The 23,074-nt window shown below is 38.4% G+C and overlaps 1 protein-coding gene across 4 annotated transcripts in view; it reads right to left on the bottom strand.

The window, feature by feature from the left end:
- Positions 1-2,543: 2,543 nt before the first annotated feature.
- Positions 2,544-23,074, bottom strand: part of vti1a (vesicle transport through interaction with t-SNAREs 1A) — a 119,786-nt gene continuing 99,255 nt past the window's right edge. For all 4 annotated transcript variants that reach the window (XM_043253479.1, XM_043253481.1, XM_043253478.1 and 1 more), the window contains one exon: positions 2,544-3,453. In XM_043253479.1, coding sequence (XP_043109414.1) covers positions 3,360-3,453 — 94 coding nt within the window. In that variant the 3' untranslated portion in view covers positions 2,544-3,359. The remainder of the gene's footprint in view (positions 3,454-23,074) is intronic.

Genomic DNA, 23,074 nt, shown 5'->3' on the forward strand with positions numbered 1-23,074 from the left:
GGTGAAAAAGAAGGATAAAAAGAAAGGAAGAGCGAAAAAAAAAAAAAAAAAAAACCAAGGGAAAAAATAGATGCGGCAGATGATACCGCCAGCCTGCCGAAGGTGTCACGTGACGCACCTAATGTTTAAATAATAAAAAAAAAAAAGGGGATATAAACAAATCATTAGCCCCCCCGATGGTTGTTTAATGCAATTTCTTAATGAACATAATAGCCACAACTAATAATGAAAGAAAATAAAAACATCTAAATGGGCCCCAACTTATCGTCAGCGCTCAATTATTTCCTTGTCAAGTTGTTATGATTTAATGAGCCCCAGTGGGACTGACGGCTGTCAGTCAGCTCTGACTTTTTGACACCATTACAACTTCAAATAGAGCCGCAGCCACGCTGCTTTTCCACCAGCCACACACTGCTGAGAGGATCTGACAGGCCCGAGTAGAGAGAAAGAGAGAGAGACAGAGAGAGCAAGAGACAGATAACGCACACACACAGACTGAGCCAGCAAAACACACCGACACACATCCAAGTCATTACACGCACAGCCGACTGATGTCTCGCGTACACACACGCAGGTGCGGGAAAGCAACGCGCTCGCTCGTCCCCCATTTAACATACGTGCGAGAAAATAAGGACAAACAAATCTCATCGCTATCGCACTTAAATGCACAAGCTCTTTTGATGCAAAACCCAATCACAGAGGTCATTATCTGATGAGGTTTGTTAAACTGGCGGGATTCAGCTCCCCCTCGTCCTTTCTCTTGCTTCCTCAACTTAATGATAACTCTCAATAGGTTGGCCCCACATGGGACACGCGGAGACGCACTATTTTGTTGGCCATTAATTTGGCGCTTTGAAGCCGTAGCTGTGAAGCAGAGGCAGAGAAAACCCCCCACCAGGCTGCTTCCAAAATAAGACAATCCACCCGGCCTGAAACAGAATATCAAATGCTGTCTGCCTGTCTGTCTGACGGTCCGTCTGTCTGTCCGTCAGGCACCTCGACCTGCCGAGGTTTGCGCATGCGTCCCGCGCGGAAGGGGTGTTGAGCGTGGGGTGTTGGGAGGAGAGGCGGCAGTGTGCTAATCAGCACAGCGTTCCAAAACCTAGTGAGTCACCTACGTAGGCAGCATATATGCACACTCTTTATGTGAAGGCTGAGGGGACTAATAATATATTTTTAAGGGTCCTTCGATTGAGTAAATTTTAAAACAATTCTGAGAGACAACTGTGTGTGGAAAAAAAAAACAAAAAAACAAAGTAGACAAATTCAATACTGTTATAGCTCAATGTAATTAAAATGGTTAATTTTTCTCAATATTTGTGTGCTTTGTATTTTTATGCTTATTACAGTATTGCGTAATTAGCTTGACAACATGGTAATAGCCATCTTGGTTCACTAGCATGGATAATTTGATTTTATGCTTGACACACTGTCATGAGCTTAACGACATGCTAATACTGAAATGACAAACAAAATTAAATGTTGAAGGTACATAACTGATTCACTACAATCAATAATGTTTGACTATGTTTAACACACTGTCATTAGCTTAGCAATGCGTTAACAGCTACCTTCTAAATCCAAGATGACAAAAAAAGGGAAATAAATTAATCCCTTAATATTATTTACATTTATGACGAAAGTGATTGTTCAAAGATGAAGATTCTGTCATTAATTACTCACCCTCGTGTCTGTACAAACCCTTAAAACTTTCATTCATCTTCGAAACACAAATTAAGATATTTTTGATTAAATTCAAGAGCTTTCTGACTCTGCATAGACAACTGAAACGTTCAAGGCCCAGTAAGGTAGTAAAGACATTGTTAAAATAGTCCATATAACATCAGTGATTCGATCTTAATTCTGTAAAGCTACGAGAACAGTTTTGTGTACAAAAAAATGTCTTTTCTCAACAATTTATCCTTTACTGTCTCTCCAACTTTTTGGGCCTTGATTGCGTTGCGTTACTATATATGCAGGGTCAGATAGCTCTCGGAATTCATTCAAAATATCTTTTTAATAAGGTTTGTCACAGGTTTGAACTGACATGGCGATGAGTAATTAACATCATTTTTTATTTTTGGGAGAACTATCACTTTAACAAGCTGTTATTCATTTTGCAACAAGCTAACAGCTAATTTTCTAAACCAATTGTGGACTTGGCCTTGTTCAAAGTCGCTGATTATGCAGCGGGTTTTGGATCAGCCATTTATGAGGTTTAATTTTTAGCTTGTGATGCTGCCTTAAATATCAAGTACCTACGCATACATTAGACACCAAAATAAACTCACTAAGGTTTGGAACTAAGTGATATGGTGATGAACATAAATATATGAAAACATACCAATAAATCCTCGCATAAAAGCATGACAAACTAACAGAAATGAACTGCACTTTTAAAACACAGTTATAGTTACCTGTTCTCTTACAGACTAAACCAGCAGCTGAAAGCCTGGAGCAGACTCGCAAATTTAGCATATTTCCATATTGATGCTTGTTAGTCGGTCCCCCTATAGGAACAATGAAGCACATTTGCAACAGCATTGCACGGTAGAGACAAATGATATCATTTTAATGTCAAACACCAATGGCTAAAACAAATTCCAGATAAATCAAAAGAAGTTACAGCAAAAAAATACATCACAATTCATCTGAAACGACAAATAAATACAAGAAACATTTCTTATTAGTACGACTGACTACATTTACTATCATGCTGTCAGATTTTATTAGTAAAGGTAAAAGTGGACATGGATGTTTTCTTGTTCAAAGCAGTCCCGCTGGTTTAACTAAACACATGCGAGGTCTTTGCTGACCTTAGAGGAACAGCGTGAGAAGCTACTAATCCTGGATGAAGGGGGACTGAGAGACGGGCGCGTGACCTTTGGGCTGTGTGTAGTGTGTGATTCTGCACCATGTGCTAAATGGTACTGCACCGGGGGCCTTGCCTTGTGTACGGCTCTCACACACACACACACATACACCTGATGGATGGGATTTTACTAGTAGCTTTACAGAAAAAGAAAACTAAACGATAAACAGCAGGTTATGACGTACGTTGACGCTCGTCTTCATGTTCTTCATCCATCTGACGTTCTCATCACGGTCCTCAGGGTTTCTCTATGGGTCGGTAAGTTTTAAAAGTAATGGACGCAGCATAAATATAAGGGGAGAGAGGATGAGAACGGTCCCGCTCCGCTCGAGAGCAGCGAGGAGAGGCCCCCTGTCACTGGCCACCAGGAATGATTCATGTGAACAATTTGTCCTAATTACTCCAGCCCAACGCTTTTGTCACTATTAATCTTACACACACGCTCGTACACACTCACACATGCACGCATAGGGCCAGTCAGTGGAGATCAGTGCCCTCGCAAATTGAAATAGATGGCCAAGACGATGGTGAGGAGGATGATGGCGCCCAGGATGAAGACCAGGATACGATTCTGAATGATCCTGTAGGTGAGGAGAGGGAGAGGCGGAGAAAAAGAGAAGACAAGAAAAAGAGATATCACGTTAAGGACGATAATTAGACAATAGTATAAACCAAAACTTCCCATTAAACGTTTTCTCACAAAACAGGCATGCATGTGATCGAGTATGCCCTGCATCAAAAATGAATTTATTTTTCCTGACTGAACTCGATAAACACATTTCGCTTCCGTCAGATCTGCCTTTTAAAAAAATAAAATAAAAATAACAAACAGGTTTTCGTGCAAAACATGTCACACGGTGTGACAACTCTGCCTTTTCCTCTCCATCTGTCTGCAGACACGCTTAAAGCATTTACTTTTCTCTGAAAAGTAGAAAGTGTGGCTTGTGGCGTTCCTCTAGCTAATAAATTTCACATATTTACTGATGGAATTCTCCATGAAACCCACTTTCCTACTGTCACATGGCCAAACCAAAAAGGCAATTGGTGCCTGCAGGACTTAACAGATTCTTTCTGTCATTCACTAAATTTTACAGATCAAATGCATTTTCATTTACTAAATATTATAGCCAATAACTGTAATTTCAGCTAGAAGTTCACTAAATTCACTGAAATCTAATTGTGGCCATTTCATTCTGTTGTCTCGAAATGAACAGATGTGCATTTTACACCTGAAGTCCCTTATGCTCACCAAAGCTGCATATATTTAATTAAAAATACAGTAAAAATCGTAGCACTGCAAAACATTATTACAATTAAATAACTGTTTTATATTTTAATGGCGTTTTAAAAAGTAACGTATTACTGTGAATGTAATACATTTACTCATTCAAATATGCTGATTTGGCGGTAATTTCTTCTTTTTAAAAACGTTTATGAAATGTGAAAAAAAAATTTTTTTGCTTAGTGATTTTCTGGAACATGATGTATTTTTCCAGAATTCTTGCATAAAAAAGCAAACGTAAAAAAATAAAAAAATACACATACACACACACATTTTGTTGCCAAATCAAAAAAACGCAGGGTAAAAAATGTGTTTCCATTACAGATTTGTGAGAGTAAAAACTTTTTTTGATATATAGGAGTTTTCGCAAAATGTACGCGTTCCTATTAGGCATATTTTCAATTTGCGCAATTTGAAGGATAATGGAAACGCAGCTGAAGTGATTCTGTTCGTCTCAAAAAACTACCGAAAAGATCCCAACAAACTGTTTGTAAAGTGCCAAAGTGGTACAAAGTGGATGCGTGGAGAGTACAGTGAGGGTGAGAGCAGGAGTTGGAGGGTTGAGACCGCGGGATGATCTCTCGGGGCGAGTTTCTGTCTCCTGTGTCATTCCTGATAAATGACAGAATTATCCCATGTGCTGACATGTGGAGAGAGCAGGACCACTGTCCACTCCTATAAGCAGGAGATGAATAACTTACACACACCCATTCATCACCGCTGCAGCCGAGCAGCACACCGCTGCATCCTACACACACACACACATAGCACAAAGAAGAAAGCAAAAACAACAAACCTCAATGTCGCTGCTCAAAATTGACTAGCACTCATGTATGTCTGTTCTCTGAAATGTTTATTTTCTTAAGATAAACCATCAGAGGCTTTTCCACTGTATTGGCAAAAGGTGTGTTCTGATTGGACGCTGGGCCGGCATAATTCATAATTGGGAGCGTATGCTTGGTAGAGGACATTAATCAGAGCATGTTTAGCAAGGCCAGATCCCACATGTCTCTTTAAGTAACATTTATTATTTACACTGGCTACACACACACATAAACAAACTCCAAGCAAAAGGACAGGCTGTTCATGATGTTCAGGGATGTGCTGGTGCCCAAAGGGACAGGAAACAGCCGTGGGAGAGGGACGAATGGGAATTCTTGGGTCTGTATAAAGAAGGCATGTTACAGGATAGTAAAACTGATTCTGTGCTCAACACTACTGAAGGTAAATTGGAAAATGTCAAGATCATGCGGACCCTACGGTTTTGCCGCTTACTGTCAATCAATATTGAGATAAAGTACAGCACTTTTCAAAAGGGTCAGTAAGATTTATAACGACATTTAGGCATTTATAATGTTACAAAAGATTGCTATAAAAAATGCTATTCATAAAAGAGCCCTGAAGAACAATAAGTATCGGTGCTTCCACAAAACAAGCTTTGACAACAATAAAACTTTACTAAAAACTAAAAAAACTAAATGAGAACATTAAAATGATTTCTGAAGCAGCATGCGACACAGGACGAGAGTAGTGACTAATGAAAATACAGCTTTACCATTAAAGAAATAAAAAATTATTTTAAAAGTCACTATAAAAGTATTATTCAAAATGTTATATTATTATTTTTGATCAAATAAATGCAGCCTTGGTGAGCATAAGATACATCTTTCAAAAACATTACCAAAAAAAAAAAAAAAACCTATCTTGTGATCTTACTGCTCTTTATTATAAAAGAGAATTATACATTTTAATTTGATACTATATTAATGCTCTAATGTTGCTTTTTACTTGCTTATGGTTAACACGCAACGTCTTGAGGCATAGTGCTGTAATCTGTACAGATTTACACACACGCTCACACATACACAAAAAACACTTCATGGGGGGAAAAAAAAAAACACTAACTCATAAATCAACTTCGACTAACCTTAATTTTCTGACCAAAGGCTCAGTTTTAGATTTTTGACTGAAGTGCAGGAGATTAAACACAGTGTGTGTGGACTGTATGAGAGTGTGTGTGTGTGCTGGTGTGAGCGGTTCAGGGGCCAGGCTGAGCTGTTAGCAGTAATGTAGATTAATCTGCCTTTGGTGAGGCTGCTCTGACAGGCCCTTGAGGGTGGGCGGAGAGGCCCCGGGCAGCCTCGCATCCAGACACAGAGGGAGAGCAAGAGTGAGTGAGTGGCCCAGTCATCACAGAGAGCAGCCATGCTTCCCTCATTCAAACAGCCCAGTCTTACACCCAGAAAAAGACACTGAAAAGTGCATGAATCTCTTCACAGTAATTCGTTATAATTTGAGGAACATATTTGGGGAAGTAATTCATACTGTCGCATGCGAGAGCTCATACAGTCATTGATGCAAGGGAACTTTTGTCTGTAAACTTTAAAATCTTCCCCTGTGGCAGTCCCTTTCAACCGCAGCTAAAAATATCCACGAATGGATCTCAAAGAACAGAAGTACTAAAACTATTTGTACCCCTTTTTCACCTCTCTCAGAACCAGCCAGCATTTCCACTGACATGAAAACCAAATGATGACGCAACTAGCTGTTACTAAATAATCTGTCCACAAACAAACATGCCACAATACTTTCTTTGTTTACAAGCCTTGCTTCTAGTTTGAAAATGCATTTTGACAGCCAAAGTAATTTAATGGTGTGTAATCATAAGTTGGCATTACTACGATGGCCAGAATTTATTCAAATATACAGTGCAATAAATAAAATTAATAGTATTCTAAACTACAAATGATATCTATAAATGATACAAATAATAATATAATAAAAATATGAACATATAAATAATATAATTGATTTAATATATTACAATAAATTAAAATAGAAATAATAATTTAATAAGAATAATCCTAATAAAATAAAAGATGCGTGACCAGCATTTTACAAGAAACAAATTTATAAGTACATTACAATAAACATATTTTTACTGTATTATATTATAAATATTTGAAATGTATTTCTTTATGGCTCAAATTACATTTTATGTTATTTTGAAATCTGTTCTTGACTCCCCTGATTCCTGGAGAGCAGCACAATACAAATCTGCCTTTTCTTTGGTGGATACACCTGGATTAGATAGGGAACGGCAACGACCCGTTTGTAGAAAAATGGGTTTTGGATAATCCTGTAGCTAATCTATGGCTCCTCCACCTCCAGTCTCACCTGGGTTGAATCACATTAATATAAAGGGAGGACAGAGACAGAGACAGCAAGAGCAGGAGAAGGGTTGCATCTGATGCCTGTCTGATGGAGGTTCTATCCCATGCTGAACCATGTCCAGACAGAACAGAGCAGGACCCATCAAACCGCATCCATCCTCTCTGTCAAACACATGACAGAGGCTGGAAGAGACCTGTTCATGTTGTCACAGCTCATAGCTCAGGGTAAACCTTCTCTTACACGTTCACTTTTTCAGTCTCTCTCTCTTAGCTTAGGATGGAAAAAGAACCAGAGGTTCAAAAATGCACATGTAAAATCAAAAAAAGAAAGTTTGCTTCAATGTAGCGTATGAAGTAAAAATCAAAACATTAAAACTTCATACAGAACAAGACACATATCCCTGCTCAACTAATATGAAATATTAAACACCTCAAGAATTCACACTTTTTAAATTGTTAGCATAACCTCATGTACCAATAGAAATGTATCATAAGTCTAGTTGGGCCAGAGGTAAGAGTAAGATTCCACGCAGAATGTTTCGAGTTCAATTCCCACGATGGAATAAATGAATTTATGCTTTTTTAATGAACCAAACTCTGCTAGATCACATTTGGTTAGTTTTAGTTAGTGATTTTACTGACTTGATTAAGTTGAACTCAAAATCACGATGAACCCAATTCCTTCACACAAACCTAATCCCAAAACTAATACATAATATTAATGAACATTAATGAATATTAATTTCTATTAGTAACCACAAATTAGTTTTGTGTCAATAATTTTGAAAGAAATGTCTGGTGCTGATTAAAATACAGTAAAAACAGTAACACACGCACACACACACACACACACACACACACACACACACACACACACGCTTTGCTCTATATTTATAACTTCACATTTATCTGTAAAGGAAATGGTTCACTGCATTTGTCCCATTTTCACAAACTTTCTCAAAGAAACGGAAGGGAAGAAAAAAAAAATCATGTCAACAGGAATCTATAGATTTCTCAATTTCTTTATCCTTTTTTAATTTCATGAAACAATAACAAATTCAATTACTATATTTTTGGTATCTGTAAGGGGCCTCGGACCCTAAAGTCCCCATTCAATTTGAGCCCTCTGGCTTAAGTACACTGACTTTCTCACTGTGAGCACTATATGTGCAAGCATTGCCAAAATAACTCCTTCCAAAACCAGCAGACAAAATTAAACTGAGTCAATTGGGTTGAAAACATAAGTCTAACCTCAAATGCACAACGCCAAACAACGAATGACTGTGTATGTGTGTGTGTGTGTGTGTGTGTATGTCTGCGAGAGAGAGAGAGAGAGAGAGAGAGAGAGAGAGAGAGAGTTCAAGCTACGAAAAGCCCATTTATCAGTGGAGGAGGTAGAGGAGACAGAGACAGATGAAAATAATGAGGAGTTTTCTGTCAGGAAAGATTTACAAAATCGTACCCGCGTTATTAAAATTTAAAACCTTTTTCCCCTTCTTTCCCACAATTTTTTTTCTCTCTCTTACACTCTCAGTTCCCCTTATTAGTAGCCCTAATGAGGGCAGTGGTACACCTCTACGCCAGAGTTTGTGGGGGGAGGTGGGTGACGGAAGTTTACCCCATTCTAAAACCCCCTGGAACACACACACCTTTTACAAAACACAAACATCCTTCAGCAAACAACACCATACGCACACACACAATCATATAAAATCCAAAAGATTAAAAATAGCATTTTAATCATTTAAGCTTCTTAATAAACGGCACATTTTAGGATTCTGAAGCATTTAAAGCAGCACAATGTATAATGCATGAGAAACACTTCATACTCTGCTCTATTTCTTGGTCATTATTTGTATTTGTGAGATTAACTTACACTCATTTTGTGTGTGAATTCGCTTCAAGAAGATAAAAAGACTCACAGACAGTGTGAGGTTGTCTGTATTTCTTTTTTTTTTTATCAAACCAGGTATTGTACTACACTGGAGCAAGATAGAAACAAAAGAAGTGAAAGTGGGAGGAGAGTCAGCAGGATCAATGTGTTCACTAATGGTCTGACTGATGGACATGATGCTCTGTGTGTGTCGGTACAGTGGAGGGAGGCCTGTAGAACTGATTCTGTGTTGGAGTGTGTGATCACACACTAACAAAGATAAATGTTTTAGCAGGGCTTCTCAGCTGCCTTACTGTACTGTACATGTCAAAGCGGCCTTTAAACCACCTTAGCTGTCAATAGCTCAGAGCTTTAGATGTAATAAAGACAGGCAATAACGTTCTTTGTAGTCTCTTTCAGAGTGACGTAGAGAGAGTCAGCATTAGCAACCGTGATGGAACTAGCAGCTGACAGTAAGAACTGGACTTAAGTGGGATTTTGAGATTTACGGTAATATTACAGTAATGTTTTGATGACTCATATAAAGTATAAATCGGCAACAATTTTGCCATTTTTTATTTATAAAATATTTAAATATAAACCATTTTGAAATTACACTATATATAGACTAAAATATGCAATATATATATATATATATATATCTCCTTTATTTTTCCTTTCCTTTTTTTGAGGTTGAGAGAATGATGATCCAGAGTGTGCTAAGTACTATGGGCTAGATTTACTAAACAGGGCAAACTAATGTTAGACTGCAATTCCATAAAAGCACCGATGGGAGTGGAAAATTCTGTGTGCGATTTACTAACAAGATGCACAATAAAGAATCTCATTTGTGATCCTTGGAGCAATATATTTGTAGCAATAGCCAAAAATACATTGCATGAGTCAAAATTATTAGTTTTTCTTTTATGGCAAAAATCATTAGGAAGATTATGTTCTGTGAGGATATTTTATAAATTTCCTACTGTAAATATATTAAAACTTAATGTGCAAGAACTTCAGTTGGACAACTATGGCAATTTTCTCCATATTTACATTTTTAGATTTAGATTCCAGATTTTCAAATAGTTGCGACTCGGCTAAATATTGTCATATCATAACATAAATGGAAACCTTTTTCATGCAGCAGTCAGATTATGTAAAATTCAGATTATGCAAAATTGACACTAATGACTGGATTTGTTGTCCAGGAACACACACATATTTATAATGACAAGCACAATCTACTAAAAGCAGAGTACTACCGCCTGCTTTAAGACATACTTTTTTGGGGCGTTAAATAATGGCCCAAATATAATTTGACAAGCACAAAGAGTTGGTAAAATTATTACATGATACATATTACATGATTTGAATATTCTCCTCCCATAAATTTTGTGTCTGAAAGGGAAACTCCTACAATTGCATATTCAATAAGGTCAGGCGTGAAGAAAACTATATCGGTAATAACTCCGTTCTAAGCACAGGTCTGCGCATTGGCTAATAAAAACCTGTTAAAATAAATAAGAACGTGTATATCATGTGCAGTACACGGGCAGAGCATAAACAGGAGCGACTTTACAAGACTTTCAAGGCTTAATTAAACACACACACAAGAACCCCAGGGGAAACAAAACTGCATTTAATTGCATGTAATTGACTTAAAAAGTCCCCAGTACTATGCAATTCCCAAAAGAAAAACAGTAGTTTGCCCTCCAGAGCATTCTGAAACACATATACACACCCACACACACACACCATAGCTACTATAACAGGGCTGAAGTGTATAATAGAGCCGTTAAATAGGGTTTTATTAGTGTGATTATGGGGTGGTGGAGCTTGCTACACTACTCTTATCATCTGGGGCTGGATTCAGGAGTGGAGTTGCTCCAATCAGTGTGGACTGACTGTCCTATCACAAAGCGTTCAGGTAGACTATCGCTGAACTTTGGTTAGCACGGATGAATCTTGAGATGCTGCCAGTGCTGTGACTGCGAATGCTTCCTAATGATTTCACTCCATATCTCTATTTCTCTCTGTCATTGTGTCTATCATTGGAACGACGTGCCGCTTTTGCAACCCACTCATGGATAAGTCTGCTTCTTAACATGGATCAACAAACTAAGACGAGTGTAAAAGGTTATAAAGGGAATTGCTGAAGAGAGAGCACCAACACACGGGCATGAATATTGTACACATACACACAGGCTGAGACTGGCAAATCACACGGCCCCGTTCAACTCGTAGCGCTCCAACTCTGAAAGACAAACGAGCTCTTGCACATTTGGAGCAGCCCATGTGTCGGGAAGCTGTCTTTATGAGCTACATACACACACACACACACACACACACACACACACACACATACACACGTGCGCACACACATACACATACATAACGAACACTTCTACGCCACACACTCATGTATTTTTTATTGCCCAGCTAACAATCTGACTAGAATCCTAGACTGGGATTTTAGACCCCTACAGGAGGGAAGAGGGAGGGATGGAGAGTGAAAAGTAGAAAGAGGAGGATATATAGAGAAAATAAGTTTAGAATCAGGTTGCTATTTAAAAAAAGGGTTGAGACAAAGAAAAAGAAACGCTTTGTTGGTGCCACTTCTTGGAAACTCTTTTGCATGCAACAGTTTCCAGCAGCTGTAGCCTGCTGTCGTGGAGTGCCCGAATGAGATTCCCTGCTCCCTCTAATTTTCTGGTAGCCTGGGATTGTTCTTTTAACTGGCACTCTGCCAACTTAGTAGCAGTCTCTGTATTTCTGTTCTGAAATGTAGTGAGCTGCCTACGTAGATGTTATATGGTATGTTATAGCAACGCATACAGACGCATTCTAACATGAGACATATAACCTAGGTATATTTTACATGAAATTCAATTGAATAATACTTTAAATTTACTTTTAAGCAAGGATGCAATAAATTGATCAAAAGTGATTTTAAACTATTTTACATAGTTACAAAAAAAATAAAATGAATAAAAAAATAAATAAAATGATTAATAAATGTTTATATCATTTTACTGTATTTAATATAGTAGTTATAATCGGGTATTTTTATTAATTGCTTTTCATTATAATTTCATTTAATTTAAGGACTGTCACTGAGGCCCACTTCAAAATGTTGGTGCATGGCATCCTCAATTTTAGCCAGTATTTGTGTTTATTCTGTATTGCATTCTGTGGTTAACTTAGCAACACCCCATAGTCAAACTCCACTGAAATCAATTATGAGTTGAGTTTCTTCTGTACTTTGTTATGTGGCTGCCTGTATAGAGTGTCACTCACTTATGGTGTTCCATTTCAATTAGGATGCTGCCTAAGAAGTCTAGGTAGGCAGCTCACTAGGTTTTGTACCAGAGTGTCTTTCTTCTTCCAACTTTTTCAGTTCTTTCACTCTGGCTTTGTTAACTTCATCCCACCACTTTCTGTTATTCTATAAAACTCAGGAATTTCTCAATTTCATCATTCTCCACTTATCTTTACCTTCGCATTTTTTTATTTTCTCCATCTCTGGTTAGAAGGAGGGTGTTGATGTCAAAAACGAGCTAGAGGATTACTGTATATCTCAGGAACTTTCTCAAGGAGGGCATGTCTGTGTCTCACCGCGGCCAATAAGAAGGCAGTAAATATTATGTCTGAGTCCATGTCATGAGTTAAATGTGCAGAGGCAGCAGTCAGCATACCACTACTAATCCTGATTTCCCAGCACTCAATGCAAGAAACTTCAGAGAAAACAGAAACCCTTGCTTGGCTGCCACATCCCTGCTGCTCTGCGTTCTCCCAGAACCAGTGAACAGGTAGATGTTCCTATTTGAAATAACAGCGAATTTGAGGCTGTGACAGATAATACTGTATAAGCATTGCATAAAGCCGGTAGGTTTTTCATTAGGCCTTCGAGACCAAACCTTTCCGTGAACTCAGCACAGGACACGCCATGGGTGAGGTTCAGTGGACCAGACCACAAGCAAACAAGGTTTCAACAGCCTATAGGACTTTATCTTTGACATGCAAACGCATTACAAATCCCGATCTAAACTGCACATTACCATTAGGCCTACATTTTAGTTAGAAAAGCGCTTTCAGAAACGTAACATAAATACACCCAACAATGTCTTTAACTCCTGACGTCCTACGTTCTGACCCACCAGGCCGAGCAGGATATTGAGACTTACTCGTGTTGTAAAACGATCCCTTAGCAGCGCTCCAGGTTTACTGTGAATACAACGGCATTTATAAAAGTGAGATAAATTACTTTCACACAATTTGGGCGCGCTGCTAAGATTTCCGACACAAAAAGTGGCTGCATTCCTCGAGGGAAGCAGCTGTGGATTGTATTACCAGGCTTGTTGAAAGGGTGTAACACTAGCCATGGAAGCATGGGCCTCCAAAACTATGATGCACATAAATTTTTATTGTTTGTTCAGTATTGAAATCTCATTAGAACTCATAAATCAGTGGTCTGTGTTGGCTGGTGACTTTCACGGAGAGAGAGGAAAAAGGAAACGAAAGAAAGGTTGAAGTTCTGGATGTTTTGTGCTGGGCGGGTCTGACCTGAGGCCATAGTTTGTAACATCTTAGCATTTTGTTACACTAACAAAATCAAGTTGAAAAGATCCAGTAGAGAGAATGCCTAATTTCTAAGAGAAAGGTATGCTACACTATTCAATACCAGTTTTATAGACCAAAACAGACATTTTTTGGCATTACTCAAAGTGAATTCCATTCAACACTCCAAGTTATTACTGTTTTTTTCTTCCAGAAGTCAAGAGACACGCTCTTTCCTTTTAATAACAAGCAACTTTACATAACATCATGCCGACATGTTTAGTTTAGCCAGAAGCCAAAGTAATAATCTCCACTCCCTCTAGTACATCCATTCACCCCGTATTATGCTCTACAAGACCAGCAATACATATACTACAGCAAAGCGACCGTTTACAGCAGAGATGTAATAACCAAATGTTTATCTTATGGCTTTCAAAGTTAACGTGTAAATGGGGTAAATAATACAGTATATTCTTGAATATGTCAACACAACTATTCAAGAAGACACTTTAACTGCTCTGTTTGGTTTATTGGAGCACCTATTTATCAGCATATGATGGTAAACGAACAAAACATTTTTTTAGTCATGTATATGCAATCTATGCTATGTGAACATGTATAAAGGTACGTTTTTTTTGTCAAGGAAAATCCGTGCAGATTATGCAGGTAGGTAAAAGTTGGTCACATGAATTTGTTGAGTTGACTAACAGTGATTTGCTCTGTTTACAAGTAACTGTGTAAACTTCATACATCACTACACTATAGACAATACACTTTCTTTACCCATGAAATTTTGCTAATAAGTCCACACCTTCATAAATTGTCGATAAATATAAAAACATTAAATAATAAAAATGTGAACATTTTGAATTATTAATGTAAATAACAAATTATAATTTTTTTAACAGGCAAGTATCCACTGGCCTGAACAGGAAAGCAGAACAAATCCTTACTGCTGAGCCTGAACAAGTCCATGAAGTATGAGTAAAGAAGAACTGAATTGAATCATTGACATTTGGATTTGTGTACTTCGATGCAGTTTAAAAACTACAGAATATGTTTTTGTGTGTATGTGAAGAGTACACAGTGTTGATGATGACACTGACACAGTGTCAAGTGGGCAAATAAAATCACATGGAACTGAAGCAGACAACAAAAGGAATGAGAATAAACATTAAGAGCATAATATATAACTCAAAACGTCACAAAAAAAATCTCCTCCTTGCTCGCTTCTGTAGCCTTGATCTCAAACTGCTACTGATTTGATACTGAGCATCAGTTTCAATAAGAAACCTGACAAAGGCCTGCAGTGTGAACCCACACTGACTAGAAATCAGCAGCATGTAAAAGACATAGCCCTGGCATTGCATGTCTTTAGAGTTGAGTGGAGAGACCATCACGTGTAGCCAAAAATGGAGAGGAACTTGAAAAGACAAGGATACAATCAAACATGGGATATATAGAGCAGGTTATGCTTTTGAGAGGGAGCCTTTCAAATTCCTATCCAGAGGATAAAAGCGTATAGAAAACAGCACTTAATCAGCTCAATGCTTCAGCCGTCCTTGCCATGCTATGTCAGCAGAGTCACGGAGAGGAGCATGTTAGTGTCCAAGATGCATCTCAGAAAGACAAATTATGTGACACCAGATTTCTAAGCAAGGGCACCTGGAATGATGACACAAGTCTGGTTAATGAACTAGCTGTTTAAAGCATGGAAAGCGAGGGAGATTGGAGAGCAGTGACAGACCTTTCTGGCACCTTCTCTCTCAAATAAACACAAACTTCAGCCTTGAAGCTGTTGTTGTGTTCCCACTTCTATCCTCGGGCGATTCTGACTGCATGAGGATGAGGTTGCACTAATGGAGAGATGGGGAAAAATAACATTAATAGGAGAAGCAAAGCCCTTGACTTATGCCGCTGCAAGGTCGACAAAAAAATAACCGAAGACATCTGAAAAACAGATGGAAAGAAGTCTGAAACTTCTTTCTTTGAAATCTGGAGATTACAAAGGATTGAAACAATGAAAGATAAACTATTTTTTCGATTTTCTGAAGAAAATTAAGAGGTGCAATGATGCTAGAGAGGCAATTGGTTACCATTACGTTTTGGGTGGTTTGTAGGTGGTTATTCTAGCCCAAGACTAACCCAAGTCTGTATGACATTCTGGGCACTACTTGAGTTCATATTTACAAGTTTGATTATTTGAATACAGTACATTATAAAGATATAAACCAAAATAGTTTACAACAATAAGGCAAATAAAAGATAACTTATCAACATGCAAAATAAAACTGACAGAAAAAAAAGACTAAAATGTATTTTAAAAACAAAACTATACCGAAGTCTCTATTTTTATTAAAAAAGAAGACAATATTAGTGCGGCCTGCGGTGCAAGCCTTACCTAAGTTTTATATGTGTGGTTGCCAGATATCAAGAACTTAAACCTGGAAATTGTAGTTAAAAAGGATCAATTTTATACCCAGTATTTGCTCCAGGAATGTGAGACGTTCTGTTTAAATGAAAGTTTCATTCAGCCTGTCTGTGTTCTGTCAGAAGATCTTGACTATATTGTTTGCCAATGTAGTAGCTGAATAAATGCACTTACTCAACCACTGTTGTTCTAATTGACAAAACATTATTGCAATTTGGAATTATTGGAATAACTTTTGTAATATTAATTTTGTAATATAGACAGAGATCTAAGTATTTTATGTTTCACAAAATAAATAAAATAAATCAGTACAAAAGAATAAATCATGTGTCTGAGTTCACATTCTATTAATTTGTGCTTATCAGTGAAAGTGCGCTACCTAAAATATGTAAAAATATATTTCTCAAAATACAAAAATCATTGCGATTATAGTTTTGAGGGTGCAAAAAACTACATTTTTAGTTTAACCATTATACAACATGACAAAAATGCTCAGACAGGGTCAAGTTTGCCAAACATATTAGCGTTAGAATGCTTTTTTTCTATTTTTCATTTCTATAATGACCAATCTATCAAAAGAAACGCCAATGACCAACTGCTTTAAGACATGCTTTTTTTGGCCGTTGACCATTGACGAGTAAAAAAAAAAAAAAAAAAAAAAAAGGGGTAGTAAATCATGTTGTGAGATTTATTTAAATATTCTCCTCCCATAAATTTTGCTTCTCAAAGAGAAACTCCTATAAATGCATATTCATTAAAGTAAACCGTGTCCATACCTTTTCAGTGCAAATTATTCACTGCGCATCTTTAGTAATTCCCGAAATTACTATTTTAATGCCTAAAAAAAAAAAAAAGTCTGCACTTGCGCTGTTTGTAAATCTAGACCTTTTATAATTAAAACTTGTCAAAACAAAATCAGGAAAAGTATGACTAAACATGATAGTAACATTTGACACCAGGACTAAGACTAAATTAAAAATATCTGTCAATACTAAAACTTCTATTTTTTTTTTTTACGAATAGTGTGTTTTGCATTTTTAGGTGTTAAACAGGTAAACTGAATTGCTGAGTATATAATTTTAATTAAAAAAATAAAATAAAATTGATGTAACAATTCAGCCTGCACCGCTTTCAAAGACTAGATAAAAACATAAAATAACCAAAAAGCATCTTATTACCATTTTTTATTCATTACCATCTTGCTCCGACCAAAGTAATTTGATCACACCTGAAGCTGTAATCATGACTTTTCAACTAGAAAGTAGTGATCCTTACCTGCTAGTAAACACCACTACTAAAAATTCCTGTGTGAGAATGAATGATTTTTTTCAACCCACTCTGCTGTCAACTAAACTGTCCGTTTCTACAACGAGCACATCAGTCGAACACCAGCTCATGCTGCGGAGAATCTTCCTTGCACGTTCCAGCAGCAGAGCTTCAGAAACCACAGTGTCATCCGACATCTTTCCACTTGACACTACAACAGGGGGTTTAGTCACTTTAAATAATCCATGCCGCTCCATTAAAATTGCAGACCCTTCTCTTCCTCTTACAAAACGCGCAGAAGAATCTCGTCCCTGGACTGGGGCAGGCTACCGGAGAACGCGAGAAGCAGAGAGAGAGGGAGAGGAAACACAGGAAAGAGTGCCTGGGGATGGACGGAGGCCTCGGAGAAAAAGGAGTTTCTGAGTGACACTAATTTAGTCATGATGACTTGCCGTTCTCCCCCCGCAGTACTGATTGAAGCGCAGGCCATCGGTTTGGTGCAATAACAGCGCTATTGACTTGTTGCACCGGCTCCATTTGGTTATTGCCCTGGAGGCTCCGATCAATAGACTCAGCACTAAATCTGACTAATCAGGCCCTGCAGCCTCCAAGGGTCAGGCTGAGGAAAACTCCAGAAAATCTATGCCACGAAAGAGGAAAAGAGGTAGAGAGAGAAAGAGAGAGAAAGAAGAAAACACAGGAGGGGTTGAGAGAGTCCTCTAAGCTCACTGACAGCTGTGTGAATTAATTGACGAGGATTGCTGTTCTGCTATAAAACTCTTGAGCGGGAAAAGGAGAGGTGGGCGGCATGCGCGCTGAGCTGTCAAAGTGCGCCTAGTCTTCCAGTTCCTGTGACCCGACAGGTTACAGGTCACGGGGCGCCCGTGCTGCCGAGGGACTGCACCACAAACTAGTGTCAAGGAGGAAATCCATATTTGTGAAAAAATGTGGACGCGCTTGAATCTGATTGTAGGTTTCTTATGTAAACGAGAAGCATATTCAATCACGTTCACGCAAAGGAGGCAAGACGAATCCGCTGTCAATGTTTGTGGTCCCCGTTCTCTGTCTGCCTGATGTTTTTTTTTTTCCTTTTTCTCGGTTTAAGCAAGACCACTCTGTGATAGAATGGCTCTCTTTCCATAAACATACAGCCAGCATATCATACACAGACTGTGGGACACTATGGAAAATTTATAAGGGAATGAAAATCAATAATTTATACCAAAGTCAAGCACTAGGGGTTTTTTCCCTCCTCCACTGCTGGTTCTGAGTGTGTGTGAGAGTGTGTGAGTGTATCCACATAGTAAGGGGAAGAAAAGAAGAGGAGCAGAGGTCTGAATCTCAATGCTTTGGAGTTTGAGAGAGGGAAAGAGAGTGGAGGGCTGTGACAGACAGTCCCCCTTTTCTGCACCTTCTCTCTGAAACAAACACCAACTTCAGCCTTGTTTGTGCAGTTGTTGTTTTTCCACTTCTCTCTCTTTTTTCTGTCGTTTTCTCAGTGCCCTGCTGTCCAGGATCTTTTAGCTTACATGGGCACTTTCCTCTCTGCACACATCTACTCCCTGTAGCATCTCAGCCAGACTGAGGAGGAGGAGAAGAACACACACACCTAAAAACAACAACAAAAAAAAAAAAAACATTCTCCTACATTGTGACTTGCACTGTGTAAACCTAAGTAGACTTCGCGAGGTGCACCTACTAGTCAGCTAGATCTGGTACTTTACAATACGGTTATTCTGTGTGAAGTAGTAGGGGTAGCGACACTAAGAAAAATTGTGTATTCAGAAACGTCTATCTAAAAAATAAAATGAAATATAATAAAACACTAGTAAAATTAAAAACAATAAAACAAAGCAAAAAGTTGATTAAGTTAGTTAAGTAAATAGAAATATATTAAAAAAAGGCTGGATGATTGACTTTAAAATGCTAAAAATCTGTATTTATAAACATGATTTTCCTGCATCATTAATATTCAGCCAATCAACTAAAATCAGTCAAATGTGGATCAAGAAATATCAAATGATCATGTGGGACCACAGAGGGTGGGGCATATGGGCTACTCAATGAACACCTCTAACTCAATGCAAGAAATGGCACATGATCAGAGAAAGGCTTGGACGTGTTTTTCTGGAACATACAGCACACTAATAATTGTGATGCTGAAGGCAAACCGATTGCACATCCACACGTAACTGCAAGGTCATCAGCTTTTTTCTCTAGGGGTACGCTGACCGTCCTATATTGTAATTATTCCTTGGCAGCTGTGGGCTCTGTGGATCCCCTCTGTTCTGCTGGCTTAAAGAATACTGTTTAGTTGCATTACAACTTGTGCCCTGTGATCAAACGCACCCACAGCTCTCAGGTCACACAGGGGCTAAGAAATGGCTGCTAACAATGCAGCATTTAAAGCATCACACATATGCAAAGTGCCTTTTACACATGGGAAAGAGAGGCAGAGCTTGCATAAGAGGGTAACTGAGAGAGAGAGACTGAGTACGGCAACTTTACAATTCAGTAGTTTGTCAGATCTGATACAGTGGATCAGCTGGTCCTGCCATGATTTCTCCTCTCCTGAAGACGGCGTTTCTTAAACATCTGGATTAGTTTAAATGTAGATATATAGAGGGACAGATAGGGAAACTGATAAAATTAGATAGACAGATAGATAATGACAAACAGACAGATAGACAGATAGATAGACATGAGAGAGAAAGACAGACAGACAAGATAAAGAGAGACACAGACAGAGACAGTGAGACAGACAATGACAGATAGACACAAGATAGAGAGAGACAGAGACACAGACAAGCAGACAGACAGACAGACAGGCAGGCAGACAGACAGACAGACAGACAGACAAGAGAGATAGAGACAGAAAGAGAGATAGACAAGATAAAGAGAGAGACAGTCAGACAGACACACGATAGAGAGAGAGAGACAAAGAGACACAGACAGACAGTCAGGCAGAGAGACAGATAATGACAGACAGACAGATAGACCGAGACAGACATATAGACAAGATAGAAAGACAGACAGACAGAAAGACAGACAGATACAGACACAAGATAGAGATAGAGACAGACAGACAGACAGACAGACACAAGATAGAGAGAAAGAGACAGACAGACATATAGACAGATAGATAGATAGATAGATAGATAGATAGATAGATAGATAGATAGATAGATAGATAGATAGATAGATAGATAGATAGATAGATAGATAGATAGAGACTATAATCCATTTTATTTTAACTGAACAAAATACTGCTTAAAACACTGAACACTGGCCATCCACTCTGCACTCCACACGGTCAAGTTCATCCATGACCCTTCACCTCTGTACGAACCACGGTTCAACCCTGCTGTTTGCTCTCAAGCAGACGAAGAAATTCCAAACCCACAGGGCTTAAACAGCGCTTACTCCCTCTAAAACACCAGTAAAAATGTCTGCGTAACCAACAGGTACAAATACTACCTCATTGCTCTCTGCCAAATGCACAGATGCCCCATTTAGTGAGAGGGTCTAAAAGAGAAGAAAAAGAAGTGAAAAAGGGGGACGCAGACTGGCTAAGAGGGGTTTCTTTCCCTCTCCACTGCTTGGTTAACCAACTGACCTGCAGTCAAAGGAGCCTTTGTGAGCGCACTCTGGCGGTCGGCCAATCAGATCCTCGAGCTTGTCTGTCTCCAGGCGGGAAATGGTGCCCCTGGTATGCGGCGAGCAGCAGAATGCACAGACAGACAGGCCGGCTGCCGGCAGGCCCTCTCTTTTTCTTTCTCCCTCTCTCTCGAAAATGCCCAACCTCACTTCACTGAGGGGAAAATTACCTGACTGGCCCCCAGCCAGAGGACCTGCCTGCCCCAGCACCACTTATTTATTTAATAGTGTACCTCTGCCCCTGCCTCTCCATGCCCTGACACCTACTGTCTGCCAGCTACAACACACACACACCAGAATGAACACACTCTCTGGATCTCTGAATAAGCTTTTAAAAGTCCAAAGAGCTTCCTAAAGCAAGGTGTGAAACCCACCTAGCAGCCTGAACCCAGAGGTCAGGGGGCGCCCACTGTTACCCTCTTTCCGCCCAAATGGTGCTGGTGCTTGTGCTGCAGTCGGTGCTGAAGCTGTGGAACTGTGAATCTCTCTCAGAAAATGAAAGCCAAACTATGATGTAACTGACTACATTACTACATAACCTGCCCACAAACAAATATGGAGAGCCAAAGCATTCAACTTTAGATTTACATTCAAACATTAAACAGGCGCTTTTAGCCAAAGTGACTTACAAATGAGGAACATTGCAAGCATTTATCATACAAAAGCCAATAGCGGTAGTAATGCAAGTTTCAAGAGCAATTCATGTGTATAAAAATATCTCAATATATACACGGGTCACTGCTGTAAATTGATTTCGCAGAGGCCAATTTTAATATACAAAAAAATAGCAGTCTCTATTGCAATGTTGTGCTCACATACATTTACATTATAAAGTGATTTTAGTGTTTTTTCATTTAGATGGATTAACCGTAGCCTTAAAAAATGTCATGTGGTCCAATCATGATTTATACTTTTATTTTTGAATTTACATAAAAATTGTTTATCATATATTTTTAATTCTATAAACGTAATTTATATATAAAAAATGTATATATTTGTTTAAAGAAAACAACAACAAAGAAATTTGACGTTATCTCTGCTTTAACATCAGCATCTTTTAGGGGTCGATGCAAAGGTGATTATTCCAGTGTTTTTTAACACAGTGAACCATTCTATTTTGGGCACTGGTTGCTTCACCCTGACAATAGACCATATCTGAGAGAAGAATCGTAGGTGAGACACAGGAATGAGTGAGGAGAAGGAAATACATATACTTGTGGTGAGCTTGTGGTGATTATGGTACAAAAAAATGTCAGACATTAGTCTGAAAACCTGATAAACCAGATGAGAAAGGAACTAAACTAGACAGGGATCGGATGAAAATGTAAGGTTTGTTTACAGACTGATGGTGTCAATCTTCCTCACATGGTCTTTATATGGTTTACCTGGTTTTACAGGTACAGCGGCCTTAAGAAAACACAAACACAGGCTTTATAGCAGAGTAAGAAAGAAGACACAAAATCCTGTCATAAAACATGTAGAGCGGGAAACAGCCTTTTTCTTTCTCTACAAGTCTTACTCTATTTTTCAGTTCTTCATTCTCTTCATATTTATCATTCACTCTATTTCTGTCTGTAGCCAGACTGTTTCTCACAGTTATCAGTTGTCAGCTTTTTGGCTTGACATTTCTGAGTGTACTGCTGCCCCTAAGCAATGCCATTTAAACTCTTGCATATATACACATGCACAGACAAAAACACACAAGATCCAAAATCTTGAGTTGCATGCTAAATATGGTTCAGCAAAATATTATGCCCAAATAATGTTTTTTTTAATTAAAGTTCATTTATGTTTTTAATGTATTTTATGCTCAATAAGGCTGCATTTATTTGACATGGTAATATTTTAAATATAATTCTAATCAAATAAATTTTTACTTAATATTTAAATGTAATTTATTGCTGTGATGTCAGCAATATGCTGATTTGGTGTTCATTAAACATTGCTCATACTAGAGTTATAA

The sequence above is a fragment of the Puntigrus tetrazona genome, chromosome 12, assembly GCF_018831695.1.
Source record: "Puntigrus tetrazona isolate hp1 chromosome 12, ASM1883169v1, whole genome shotgun sequence".
Classification (NCBI taxonomy): domain Eukaryota; kingdom Metazoa; phylum Chordata; class Actinopteri; order Cypriniformes; family Cyprinidae; genus Puntigrus; species Puntigrus tetrazona.